At 35.2% G+C, this 14974-nt stretch overlaps 1 protein-coding gene across 2 annotated transcripts in view; it reads right to left on the bottom strand.

Moving 5' to 3' along the window:
* Positions 1-4179: 4179 nt before the first annotated feature.
* The window catches only part of GLRB (glycine receptor beta), a 58402-nt gene continuing 47607 nt past the window's right edge, over positions 4180-14974 (bottom strand). For both annotated transcript variants that reach the window (XM_081959279.1, XM_081959280.1), the window contains one exon: positions 4180-5032. In XM_081959279.1, coding sequence (XP_081815405.1) covers positions 4736-5032 — 297 coding nt within the window. In that variant the 3' untranslated portion in view covers positions 4180-4735. The remainder of the gene's footprint in view (positions 5033-14974) is intronic.

Here is a 14974-nt window from a genome sequence, read left to right as displayed (position 1 = left end):
CTAATCAAGGAGAGAAGCAATCTGGAATTAAGGAGAACCTTCCTAACAGTGAGGACGATTAATCAGTGGAACGGCTTGCCTTCAGACATCATAGGTACTTCATCCCTGGAGATTTTTAAGAACAGACTGGACATCCACCTATCTGAAATGGTAGGTCTCTTGCTTGAGCAGGAGGTTGAACTACAAGGCCTCCAAGGTCCCTTCCAGCTCTATTCTGATTGAAAACCCTTTCGAAGCAGGCAAAGAGTTTGGCAGAGGATTGGCAAATAGCCTATCAAGCAGGCAGGGAAAGAAAGAAGAAAGAAAGAAAAAGAAAGAAAGAAAGAAGAAAGAAAGAAAGAAAGAAAGAAAGAAGAAAGAGAAAGAAAGAGAGAAAGAATGAATAAACAAATAAGTAAATAAATAAATTATGTTTTTATGTTATTTAGCAATGAGGTGGATCAAAGGAAGTTTCTGCTGGTTTTTTTTTGTTTTCAGGCATATTTTTTCTTGCTAGATAACTTAGATTTGTAATGCTTATGTTGCTTTAAAGTATATTGAGCTGGTTTTATTTCTAAAAACAATTTTACCAAGTTTTTAAGTTACTCTATTCATTCTGCTTATTTAGATATTACATAAGAAAGTCTAATTGTACATTTACTGATGTTATTTATTTACTAAACTGTTATTGAGAACTATATTATATAATCAGTTCATACCTTAACCTACCAGTTCCTGGTGTACTAGAATTCCATTGCCTGTTTATTGGAGGCTTATAGGACCTTAAATTCAGCCCCTATGGAAAACTCTAGGAAAAGCTGCTTCTCATTTTCTTGGTGGCTAGTAGTTGAAGCTGGGCTAAAGTAACAGGCAGTCTTGTTATTTTATGATAAAACAATCGTACTGCTAATTTGAAGTATTCCTTAGCATGTGTCTTCTTGCTCTTTCCATTGATGTTACAGGAAAATTGAATAAAAGCTCATACACTATGTTAACACATGATATTTTTAAATACATGGAATTAAGATGAATAATAACTTCATAGTGAATCATTAACCATAGTTTACAATCTATGTGACAGGATTCACAACACCTAAACAGAATCAAAGTTCTCATAATGCATGAACTCAGTTGTATAAGTTAGTCAGACAACTTCAAATTCCACCATAAGGCCAAATGTTTGCGAATAAAATTGTTTCCTTAATTTTATGATGACTGACCGTTACCATCTCTGGGCAACTTACAAGTAAAATAATTTTTAAAACCCAATAAGAACAAAAAATATAGAATCTACAGTGACAAAAATGACAAAAACAAAATGGATGGACGGATGGACGGAGGGATGGAAGGAAGGCAAGCAAATGAAGGGGTATGTATTTACTCTAACAAAAATACCTGGCAGCAAGACAAAATCTTCAATAAAATTGACATCCTAGTAAAATGAAATGAAAGTGCTTTTCAATATGAACTACTGACATAAGTACTACAGGCACTTTTTTTTTTTGCAAATTTGTCAGAATATACCATTCTTTTCCTGCAAAATTTATTTTGGTATTTTTTCCAGATCATTTTATTCTTGTGAAGAAATGGTTTGTTTTTTCCCATCTCTTAGAAATTCCTCTCTTATTCGTTTTCATCTTCGCTTGGTGATAATTGTTCCCTCTCTGAAAAAGTCCATAAAAAGAGAACTCTTGATGCTTTTCCTACAGATGTACCTAAAGCATGAGAATCATAGAAAGAAGACTTTATGAGGGAAATAATATATTCATATTCTGTCACTTAAGGACAAATTGCAAAATAGCATCTGCATGATTTTAGAAAGAAAAATGGCCAGAATAGGACACTTGTAACCTAAGAAAGCGGTTTCTAAAGAAGGAATCCATTTTCAAGTTGCCACACAACTGGCCATTTCTTTGGTGGCAAATATCCACTTTGTTGCAGAAACTTCTCTTAACTCCCAGGCCATCACTGGCAAAGATACTAAGCTTCTTGCACCTAAGAAGCATCATTATTTGAGCACCATGGCTTTACTAAGGTGAAAGATCCCACAAGTATGTATTCAAGGAGATAACTGGAGTCATCTTACTATCAAATGTCCAGTCAACTGTATTTTATTTGTGGTATAGATGAAATTGGTAACCTTGAAAAATCTGTAGGGTCCAAAGCTTTCTTTCAAAAACTATTTTTTTTAACTCTACAATTTTGGTGTGGCGAACTAAAGGGAGGACAATGTGGTTTGCTTGCTACAGTTATTTTAATTGTTAAGGCCTATTTTTATGACTGGAAAAGATGGAGTTCTTCTGTTTCAGATTATATGGTTGGTCGCTAAATAGAGACATTAAAATTGCATAGTATACTTCGAGATTACAGATGTACATTGCTACAGATGACATTCTAAGGGCACAATCCTACACAAGATTGGCTGGCTGAAAAGTTACACCAACTTTTTTTAGGCATTCATTGTAATGCCTATCACTTACAGAGGAAATGAATGATGGGACTTCTTGTACAACATATCTTGAAAGTGCCAAATCAGGAACTATCCTATAAAGTGTATGTAATGTTTTTATTGAATTTTTTTCAGTTGAATTTTAATGTTGAAATTGTTAGCTAATACTTAGCTGTTGTGACTATTAAACATAAAATAAAAACAAAAACAATTTTGAGGGAGAAGATGGGATAATATTAAAACTGCATGCAGCAGAGATAAACCCAAACTGGAATCCAAATTAGCACATAAGAAATAGAATTTCCATCATCTGATTATGAAAAGGGTTGAAAGTATGGTTAATATAAGTGCTGCATGAAGTAGCTAAATTGGAGTAAGTGAAAGAGATGCTGGACAAGGACAAATGGTAATAGGTAATTAATCTTGGCCAATCAAGTAGCATCCTTACAGGTCTATTAAGACAACTGGAAGGATGGAAAACAATGGACCAATAGAGGGATTGACTAATGCAGAAGTCAGTGGTCCACTGATTGGTTATGGTGCAGGTAGAGTCCGGGGGAGCTGTGAAGAGCCTTTTAGATACATTCTTAACAATAATCTATCTTTCCCAAAGTTCAGTGCGTTGTTTTCATTGTTCATTGATGTTTATTTTGTTGTGTGGACTTTTAGGGGTGAGTGTAAATTAAGATTACATTAAAGATTGGCCTGATGGCAAAGCCTTTAGGAACTCCTGCTCTTAACATATAATTGCCTTGAAATCATCCCGGGGTGACTAAGCATATAAAGTGTTCTATTTTCTATCTAGGCTAGAATTGCAATTTAAATTATGTACTCTGATTTCTATGTTTAGGTATTAGTTAGATGCCCCAAGAGATGCCTGCTATTTCTTTGGCCCTGTACCTGAGTTATTATAATGTTTTTACCTTTTATTTTATCACGTTTTAGGAGTTCCCTCTTCTACTACACTTGAAATCCTGATCTAGTCCATAGCCCAGTGCAATGATCCAGTATTAGATTAACTGTGTGCATCTGAAGTTGTCTTGTTCTATCTCCTAGGACCTAGGACGTTTACTTAACTGATTTTTCCTCTGTACAGATCTACAGTTCACATTTTTAGCAGGTTTTGTATGTTCATGGAAGCATCGTATCTATGTAGAATGCAGGGTTATGCTTCTTCTCTTTCCATGCTTTTGAGGTGATTGCGTTGCAAAAGTGGCAATGACAAGAAAAAAAAAGGTTTTATTATGTCTATGAATAGATATAAATCTTTGAATTTGCTTTCTCAAATTCTTGCTGGATATGAGGATTGACACAGTATATGAAGCAGATCAGTAAAACTGTGTGACTTTTGCATTATGGTATCTCTATGTTATTTGCGTGAAATTCAAGCAATGTATTGAGGATATGCATTTGTGGATAGATATCATTAAAGTATCAGTACTACTTTGAATATATTCTATGTAAGTATCAATAACATTTTAATATTTTTCAGATTGTTTTCCTTTCCTTTGTCCTATTTAGCACTCAGACTGGCCTATAGAGGCCTTTCTGCTGCCAAGTGCTAGTGTATCTTCAGTTTTGGAGTTTATTTGACTGGGTTTACTAGTTATATTAATAGAAAGAAAGTTTTCAGACCCAAACATCTTCAAATAAGCCAACATTTCACTTTGTTACATTCAGCAGCATTTTTTCCTCAAATATTATGATGAAACAGTGGGATTTTGATAAATGACATGATTTTGCAAAATGAGTAATTCTCTGATCTTTATTTTTCACATAGACAAGATCAGCGTAATATATACTTTGATCACTTACAAAGTCTACACATTTTGAATTACACCACCAGCTTGTTCTTTCACAGTGCCATTTAACTTTATACAAGAAAAATGGGTATTGTCCTTGAAAGTCATAGAGATTTTTTTAAAAAAATACTACATATATTAGAATATTGATCTTACTGATACTCAGCGTGCACTTCAATTTCATTGTCAGAAACACTTGGATTCTTGATTATGTCACAAGGGAGTGTTGTCCAATATGTAGTATGCATTGTCTTTCATATATTCCTAAAGCAAGATGTGTATGCTGTACATTTATATACAACAGTTGGTCAAGCACAGACATTGCAGTGTCATGCTTTCATTCAAAATCACGATACTACTCTTTTCCCTTACACATTATAGTCACATAGTCACATTTGGCTCAGTATATTGTTTTGCAAATGCAAATAGTTGTTGCAAGGTAGCCTTCATGATGTAATGAAATGGTGTATATTGCACACATTTTTTTTAAAAAAAAAAGGGATTATCATAAATAGACAGACCAGTATATGACATTGAAGAAGAGGAAGCAAAAAGGAAATAGTGCTCTTGCATAAAGATCAATTCTCTTGGCTGCTGATGGGATGACAGGTTTGGGAGGAGGAGGCTTCTTGTTGTTCTTTGCCTGAGACTTCCCAAGACCATTGTTGACCTCAATGGGTTTTCCGTAACAGTCATAATTTGACAATTCAAAATCTCTTGGCAAGCTTCCAACAATGCTGAAGTCATTGGATCTCAGGTCAGATTTGGAGGTACAAACCTTTTTGCATCGGGTCTCCCCAACCTATAAAAAAATGTAGTAGAAGTTGTGAGTTCATGAACCATTTCACTACATATTTAGGACAAGTAAAAATAAATTGAAATTAATTCAATATGAGTCAGGTGTTAGATTTATGACTAATTTTAATTGAACTGGTATCTATTGTTACTAGGACTCTGTAATTATTTCAATTATTGCTTTTTTCTAATATTCAAATGCCAACTTTCCGTGTATTCATGTTATTTGTTTCAATCAATTATTGTAATTGAATTTTATATTGTTGATTATAAAAAATTATGATAATAATAAAACAGACCATAACATAAAATGTAACCATTTAAGATATTACCATGAAATTAAAGTAATTCAGTAATAACAATATCATTCCCAGACATAGCTGTAGATACAACAAAATATGAACTCTTTAAGTCTCTAAGTCCTATTGAATAATTACATTTACATTGCTTTGCAGAATGCTGTTAGAGTCTTGTTCTGTCTAGTTTCAAGAAGTGCTGGGTGGGAGAAGCTATTCTATATGTGGAAGGCCATAAATTCAAAATATTGGTCCAGTCTGCCCAAAATTAACTTTCCACAAGTTGGGCTGCTTCTACATGGAGAAGACAGTCCTAAATGTAGCTAGAGGTGAAACCAAGTAGTGTTTTAAAGCTCAAAAATGACACTCTGAATGGTCCCTGGAAACATGATTATTAACCAATGCAGTACTCACAATGTAAGTGTAATATAACCAAAATGGTTCTCACTTGCCACCATGCAGGCAGCTGCATTTTGAACTTTTCTGGTCAGAGCCTCAGTTCTCTTTAAATCAATAGATACCCTGTTTCCCCAAAAATAGGTCGGTAGTTGTCTAAAGGCTTGTTTAATAGCTAGTGCACCAAAACCTCTTTAAAGGGACAACTCCTTTCACCACAGAGGTATTGACTACTTCCCAAATCCAGCTGTGTCTCACTCTAAAGAATACAAAAGAAGAATAGGGGTATACACCTAACATACAAGTGGCGAGAGATTGCTATAACCACTTCATTAGACTCAATAGAGTGAAAAGAATCCAGATGACAGTACAAGACACTGTCCAGGACACTATTTCAGACCTTGCCCACAAGGAATGAAGACTGGCAAATGTGAACAATGTTGTCAGCCAAGGGTCCTTCAGGAACATTACAGAAGTCAAGTTCCAGCTTTAAAAGTTTGAAATAACTTTAACCAAAACCACAATCATTGATACAGAATGAAAAAGCACAAACACTTCATCATCCTTACTGCAATAATGACGGATCAAACACTGAATTCTTACTCAAATTCAAATTCACTTTTTGTCTTTCAGCTAGCATTGTTGGCATTGCTTGTTTCTCTTTATCTCTTGAAACTCAATAAACTAAAGAATATCTTGAAATCTACAAACAGAAAGTGACTCTTAAGAGAAAATCTTATCAAGCCCCCATGGCACTTGTCTGCTCCACGACTCAGTTCCTACTTGATGGAATAGCACTAGAAATAGCACTTAGACTTATATATCATTTCGTACTGCTTTACAGTCCTCTCTAAGTGGTTTAAAGAGTCAGCATATTACCTCCAATAATCAGGGTCTTAATTTTATTGACCTTGGAACGATAGAAGGCTGAGTCAACCTTGAGCCATTTAGAATCAAACTCCTGGAGTGAGCAGTGAGTTAGCTCTACAGTACTGCATTGTAACTACTGCACCACCACAGCACAGTTGCTTTCCCATTCAGATGATATAATTTTTCTGAAGCAAAAAACTGATCCAGTATTTTCTATCTGTGCAGCTTGTACTCATGGTTACCTGGGACAGGCTTACTGTTGTACCGGAGACTGTGACATTCTGGGACCTTCTTGACCTGTCATAAAGATATAATTACTAAAATTCCCCAGTATAACTGAGGGAATCCCAACATTACCTGCAGCTCAGACTGGGTTTCTACCAAAGATGAGTGCTACACAGACAGGATCTCCATCTTGTTTCTATACCATAACTTAAAATATTTCTCAATTAAATAATTTGTCTTTTAGAATGTGCTTTCTAAATGGATATAAATTAGATTATTAAATGTGTTACATAAATACGTTAAATAAATCTCCGGCTCCATTCAGATTCCATCCAGCATGGTCTTCCTAGTTATATTCCTACCAGAATATATTATCCTGGTTGTCCTAAATCATCATTATCAAGAAGGCAAGAGTTCTGTTAGCATAAAGCTAATTAAATTGCATGTTATAAAGTCTCAAGTACTCAATTATGCTTATAGATCAAACAATTACAGCATGGATTTGGAAAAAAAACATTACATTTTCAGTAATATTAATGAAAAGGAAATGGAAACTGCACAAATGATGAAAGATAATAAATGTTAAATATGTAAAATGGATAGATTGAAAAATATCTATTTTTCCGTTAACTGAAATACTCTCTGTCGTGGAACAATGAGAGCAATTTTTTTCTTAATTTTTCACCTTCCTTCATGCCCATGCATTCAAAAATTATTCCATAAATTTCACAATCAGAACATATTTTAAATGGGTGTAGGAGGAAAAAAGATGGAAGTCACATTGTACAAATGTATTGCATATTGTTGCACAATGTTGGATTCTATCCACAACACAAATACACACTTTTGCCAACCAATAGCTGAAGTAAAACCAGAACACACATAAAGAGGTGGGGTGATGCAATGGTTAGAATGCAATCTTAAAGGCTGACCCTGCTCACTGCCAGGAGTTCAGTTTTGACCAGCTCAAGGTTGTCTCAGCCTTCCATCCTTCCAAGGTTGGTAAAATGAGGAGCCAGATTATTGGGGGCAATATGCTACCTCTATAAATCACTTAGAAGGGCTGTGAAGCACTGTGAAGTGGTATATACTGTAAGTCTAAGTGCTATTGCTACTCTCTACATATTACTACATATGGAGAAATTTGTTTTATACATCTCTTCATTGCGTGCCCAAGTTATTATTATTTTAGCAGATAATCAATTCTTTTGCAAATTAGATATTGGATATTAGATATTACCTATAATTATCATGATAAAATGTATTTTTCTGAAAAAGCTAACAATGCAAATATTTTCTACAATCATATATTGACAGCAGTTATGTTTTCATTTCTTGCCATTCATTATGTCAAAATTTCTAACATTTTTGTTTCAGCTCACATTTTTATTAACATTTTAAATGCAGATCATCACACTGTTCCCTTTTGTGGCCAGCAATTTTACACAGCCAAAGAAATTAATGGAGTGTAGTCAGAAAATCAGATATGACTAAACTTGGTTTATATCAGTCATCATTCCTCCTCCAACCTTTTCATCATTGCAAACAATCCTTGCTTATGCTGTATTCATACATCACTTCATATATGCATTTTATTATTTAAATTTCTTAATATCTTCTGAAGATATTCTCAGGTCCATCCAACCATGCTTTCTCAGTATTTCCTTTTTTATTCTTCACTAAATTTCCTTCATAGATTTGCTTTTCAATTTGATTATCGTTTATTCTTTCTATATGACCAAACTACTATCATATATTTCTTCATACTGGTCATATACTTTTGTATTCTATTTAAATTCAAATTTCCATCCTTCTCTGATTTAGTTTCCTTTTTCAAGAAACATGTTCCTTAAATAAGCCATTTCTATTGTATTTAATTTTTAGCTTTTGTGTTTCTCCTAACATTCCCAACCTTCATATATATATAACAAAGTAGACAAAATGTACTCTATTTTTGATATTTTTCCTTAACTAGATATCTCTCAGTATTTTAATTCATATCATGTCATAAAAATTATCCACTCATCCTTCCATCTGTAATTAACATCCAGATAAATTCAGCTACCTACACTCTTTTTTTAAAAAAAAATATGTATAACCAGAAATAATTAATTCCATTGTATCTATTAAACAAGGTACTTTAGACTTTGAAACATTATTTTGCAGATTTATACTCCCTGTTGTGGCATACAATCTATTTAACATTCATTGCAAATCATCTCAGTTCTCAGTCAATAGCACAGAATAATCTTCATACAAAATTGCATGTCCATTCATGTCTCAAACCAACACAATTCTGCTATCCCTGCAAGTATTCCTTAGACAATTATACATAAATATATTAAATAACCAAGGAAACATCACACATCCTACTTGCACACCCAGATCAATGTTAAAACAATTGCTAAACATTTATTTCTGTCACAAACTTTATTTCCATTGTATACTGCTCTTGCTGCATTCAACAATCATCTGCTTTATGATTACTTTTTCTTAATCAAAAATGGAAAATATACTTACTTTCTTACTTTCAGTTCTCAGTGTATGTAGATGATCAAATATCTGTTTGAACATTGTTCCTTTTGTTTACACAACACATGACACACATTTATAGTAATTCTCACTCTTTGCAACAATCATTACTATATATGTATTTCTCATCATCATAGCCTTTCATACTACATCATATCACCAGACATATTTTCATACTTTACTTTTGTAGCAGTGTCTATTTTCCTCACATATCCTTTCCATTCATTATGCTGAGGATTAATCAATCTTTTAAATTAAGCTATCTCTTTTAAGGCCTTTTGATACATATCTTTTTTTTTGCAGTTATGCTACTTTCACTATCTTTTCCCCCCTTCTCTTTCCTGTAGCTTTCTAATCATTGCTTATCTTATATTAAGAACCTTTTCTTACCCTTTTTGCTCTCAACCCCCATCATAAACAGTACAAGTAATCAGTCCTTTAGATTTTTATTCATTATTTGGCCAGATGTGAGTAGGCCACGTTTAGGGTTAAAAACACAGCCAGGAATATCATTGCCTGCATCATTTTCAGCAAAGAAATATCTGTAAGTCATATTCTATGAAGCAAGGCACAGCATCTTATTGATCTTTTAAGTGAAAAAGATGTACACCAGTTAATGCATTGTTAAAACAGCAATCCACAGTTATTACACCTCAACAACATATAAAGATCTACGTTCAACTCTTATAAAAATATCTTTTGGAAGTACAGCCTAATTAGAAATTCTGTTTATATATTGTGTAGATCCATCTGAGTGGATCTATATAAACAAAGTAAACAGAACTTCAATATATAGAGAAAAGACATGTCTAAGGAGATTCTCAATGATGGTTGTCCCAAAGGTGCTTTTCAAAAGGCAACTGGACTTTCTTGGTTTCTCCTTGAAAAGCACCTTTAGAAAAGAAGGACTATATACACTAAGTATTCTCAACTTATTGTCAAAACTCAATTTCTAACTACAAGTAGCTATGCAAATATTGGAGCAAAATTAGAAGAGAATGCCATTCAATAGCAATAGCACTTAGGCTTATATATTGCTTCATAGTGCTTTATTGCCCTCTTACACCAAAGCTTTTGCTGTGACCCAGCAAAACAGATATAGTGCCCTTGCTGACCTTAATGGGGACACTAAAGAGATAGGTCAAGGCAGTTGTGATAATGATGACTCAAATAAGCAGGGGATCGTGGTCCAAAACGAAGAACTTTCTTCGGAAAGGCGAAAAGGGGAACCAGGTATCACACATCAGTCGCAGAAGAAGATCAAGGTATGTAAAAAGAGAAGTCACCTTCTGGTTGGTGATTCAATCGTAAGAGATGTTAATTTAGGAGAGGATACGGAGGTTTTAAAAGAGGTCAGGTGTCTGCCAGGTGCTACTGCCAGCAGAGACAAGAGGCGTATTCTTAAGATAGTCAAGAATGCAAGTAAGGACTGTGACGTTGATGCTATTATACATCTTGGCACTAATGATCTATCCCAGAAAGATGTACTTTCTGTGCAGAATGATTTCCAGAACTTGGGGTATGAACTTAATAGTATAGGTTGTAGGCTTATCTTTTCAGAGGTTTTACCTGTATATAAGGAACAAAAAGGGAAGGGCCAGCGTGTAGCAGAGTTTAATGTTTGGCTAAAGGAGTGGTGTAAAAGGGAAGGCTTTGGTTTTATTAGTCATGAAGCCTGTAGCTGGTCCAATGAAAAACTGTACAAAAGAGATGGGTTGCACCCATCCAAGAAAGGAACTGAGTTACTTGGCATTAAATTCACAGATTTTCTTGATAAACATTTAAACTGAAGAGCGGGGACAGAGAATTAATAGATACAGAACATCTCTGTCCCCAGCAAACTAAAATTCATAGGGTTATAAATGCATGTAACATAGATGTGTGTGTGGGTAAGATTATCACTCCTGCTGTCAAGCAAAACCAAGCATGTAATAGTGATTGTCATACCATGTGCATGAATCACACAAGTGGCAAGAAAATAGGGGCAGTCAGGCATAATACAGGTTATGTAGACAGTAAACACAAGGTCAATCAAAATGGACTCAAATGTCTATATACCAATGCACAGAGCATGAGGAATAAACAGGGAGAATTAGAAATTCAAGTAAAAGAGGGCAGATATGATATTATTGCCATTACAGAAACCTGGTGGGATGAAACTGACAAATGGAACATACAGCTAGAAGGATTTAAATTATTTAAAAGAAATAGACCAAATAAAAGAGGAGGTGGAGTTGCACTATATATAAGAAATAACTATGTCTCTACAGAAATAGAGCACAACAATAATGAGAACTATCTTGAATGCATTTGGGTCAATATTAAAGGTTGTGGGGGAAATGACATTGCCATAGGTCTATACTACAGGCCACCCAACCAAGCAGAGGAAGAAGATGAACTTTTTGCTAGTCAGCTAACTAAGGTATGTAGGAAGCACACCACAATAGTAATGGGAGATTTTAACTACCCTGACATCAACTGGGAAACAAACTCTGCACCAAGTGGAAGATCCAACAGGTTCCTAACAAACCTAGCAGACAACTTTGTTTTCCAAAAAGTAGAGAAGGAAACAAGGGGATCAGCCATACTGGACTTAATTCTCACTAACAGAGAGGAAATGATAGAAGGTGTTGAAGTCATAGGAACCCTGGGGGCAAGTGACCATGCAATATTGGAATTCAACATTATCCAAACACAAATAGTAGAACAAAGTCAAACTAGAGTCTTGGACTTTAAGAAAGCTAATTTCAATAAACTTAGAGAGAGCTTGGGAAAAATTCCATGGATGAGAATCCTCGAGGGGAAAACAACTCAAGAAGCTTGGGAAATTTTGAAAAATGAGATTAGAAAAGCCCAGTCTAACACAATACCAATGAAGAAGAAAAACAACAGCTCCCAAAAGAAACCAGCATGGCTGCATAAACAACTATCTGACAAACTGAAAGACAAAAAAAGTAAGTATAAAAAGTGGAAGGAGGGGGACATAACTAAGGCAGAATATCAGCAAATAGCCCGAGCCTGTAAAGATGAAGTGAGGAAAGCTAAGGCTCACAATGAAGAAAGGTTTGCCACAAAAGTAAAAATTAACAAAAAAAGCTTCTTCCAACATGTTAAAAACAAGAAAAAAGTTAAGGAAACAATTGGTCCATTGCTAGGAGAAAGTGGCAAGAAGGTGACAAGCAACAGGGAGAAAGCAGAACTATTTAACTCATGTTTTGCATCTGTCTTTACACAAAGGGATAAAACAGTCCAACCTATCAAAAGCAGCACCACAAAATTAGGAACACAAATTGAAATAGGGAAGAAAATGGTAAGTGAGCACCTGTCTACCCTAGATGAGTTCAAATCACCAGGAACGGATGGATTACACCCCAGAGTTCTGAAGGAACTAGCAGACGAGATCTCAGAACCACTGAATTATATCTTTCAGAGATCCTGGAACACCGGGGAACTACCAGAGGACTGGAAAAGAGCTGATGTGGTTCCCATCTTCAAAAAAGGGAAAAATTAGATCCAGGAAACTACAGACCTATCAGCCTAACCTCAATACCAGGAAAGATTCTGGAAAAAATAATCAAGCAACGAATTTGCGAACACCTAGAAGCAAACAAAGTAATAGCCAAAAGCCAACATGGATTTGTCAAAAACAGATCATGCCAGACTAATCTTATTGCATTCTTTGATAATGTGACAAAATTAGTGGACCAGAGGAATGCCGTTGATATAGTTTACTTGGACTTCAGTAAGGCTTTTGATAAGGTAGACCATAACCTACTACTAGATAAAGTAGAAGAATGTGGGTTAGACAGCATCACCACCAGATGGATTGGTAACTGGCTGACCAACCGCACTCAACGTGTAGTTCTCAATGGAACTGCATCTACATGGAGGGAAGTATGCAGTGGAGTACCCCAAGGCTCTGTTTTAGGCCCAGTACTCTTCAACATCTTCATCAATGATTTGGATGAGGGAATAAATGGGGAACTCATCAAATTTGCAGATGATACCAAGCTGGCAGGAATAGCCAACACTCCAGAAGATAGGCTTAAGATACAGAAGGATCTTGACAAACTTGAACATTGGGCACTATCTAATAAAATGAAATTCAATGGTGAAAAGAGTAAGGTTCTACATTTAGGCAACAAAAACGGAATGCACAGGTACAGTATAGGTGATACCTTACTCAGTAGTAGTAACTGTGAAAGGGATCTTGGAGTCCTAGTGGACAACCATTTAAATATGAGCCAGCAGTGTGCAGCAGCTGCCAAAAAAGCCAACACAGTTCTAGGCTGCATCAACAGAGGGATAGAATCAAGATCACGTGAAGTGTTAATACCACTTTATAATGCCTTGGTAAGGCCACACTTGGAATACTGCATTCAGTTCTGGTCGCCACGATGTAAAAAAGATGTGGAGACTCTAGAAAGAGTGCAGAGAAGAGCAACAAAGATGATTAGGGGACTGGAGACTAAAACATATGAAGAACGGTTGCAGGAACTGGGTATGTTTAGCTTAAGAGAAAGAAGGACTAGGGGAGACATGATAGCATTATTCCAATATCTCAGAGGTTGCCACAAAGAAGAGGGAGTCAAACTATTCTCCAAAGCACCTGAGGGTAGAACAAGAAGCAATGGGTGGAAACTAATCAAGGAGAGAAGCAACTTAGAACTGAGGAGAAATTTCCTGACAGTGAGAACAATTAATCAGTGGAACAGCTTGCCTCCAGAAGTTGTGAATGCCCCAACACTGGAAGTCTTTAAGAAGATGTTGGATAGCTATTTGTCTGAAACGGTATAGGGTTTCCTGCCTAGGCAGGGGGTTGGACTAGAAGACCTCCAAGGTCCCTTCCAACTCTACTATTGTATTCTATTGTATTCTATTGTATTCTCTAAGTGGTTTACAAAGTTAGCATATTGCTCCCAACAATCTGGGTCCTCATTTCACCAACCTCAGAAGGATGGAGAGCTGAGTCAACCTTGAGCCCTTTAGAATCAAATTCCTTGCAGTAAGCAATGGCTTGCAATACTGGATTCTAACCACCCTGCTATCAGAGTACAAACCAAATTAGTGGTAATACAGATTAATAGAAAGCAGACAGAACAGAAATGTTAATATTGCCTAAATGTTCATAGACAATAATCCAGTTCAATTGATGCATGTATTGTTCTAAAAACAATATACACACACAGAAACACAGACACAGAGTTATCAGAGAAAAGATAAAGAATAAATAGTGAAAGGAAATGTGAGAGACTGTGTTACTTATAAATGGTGACATTTACACAGCAATAGTTACATGTGATACAGTCATTTTGCATTAATGACCTAGTTAATATGTGTAGTGTTACAAGAAACTCAGATCTTTCTTTATGCTGTGAGAATTGAAACCCATTAGAAAGATTTTCATTTCATCCCTTACCATACATTTCATTATTCTATCCCACCATCACCTTTTATCCTCCATTATCTTAAATAAGTGATAGAAAACAAGAGAAGGGGGAATATTAGTGTATACACTTTATAATAATAAAAATAATAACAAGATACAACATGGAATAATTGAATGATGATGCATTGTAATCTAATATAAATGTGTATTATTGCTAGAAATACTTGTTGATTGTAATAAT

This window comes from Natrix helvetica, assembly GCF_964273705.1.
Source record: "Natrix helvetica genome assembly, chromosome: 7".
NCBI lineage: Eukaryota > Metazoa > Chordata > Lepidosauria > Squamata > Natricidae > Natrix > Natrix helvetica.
This window is presented reverse-complemented; position numbering and strand designations above follow the sequence as displayed.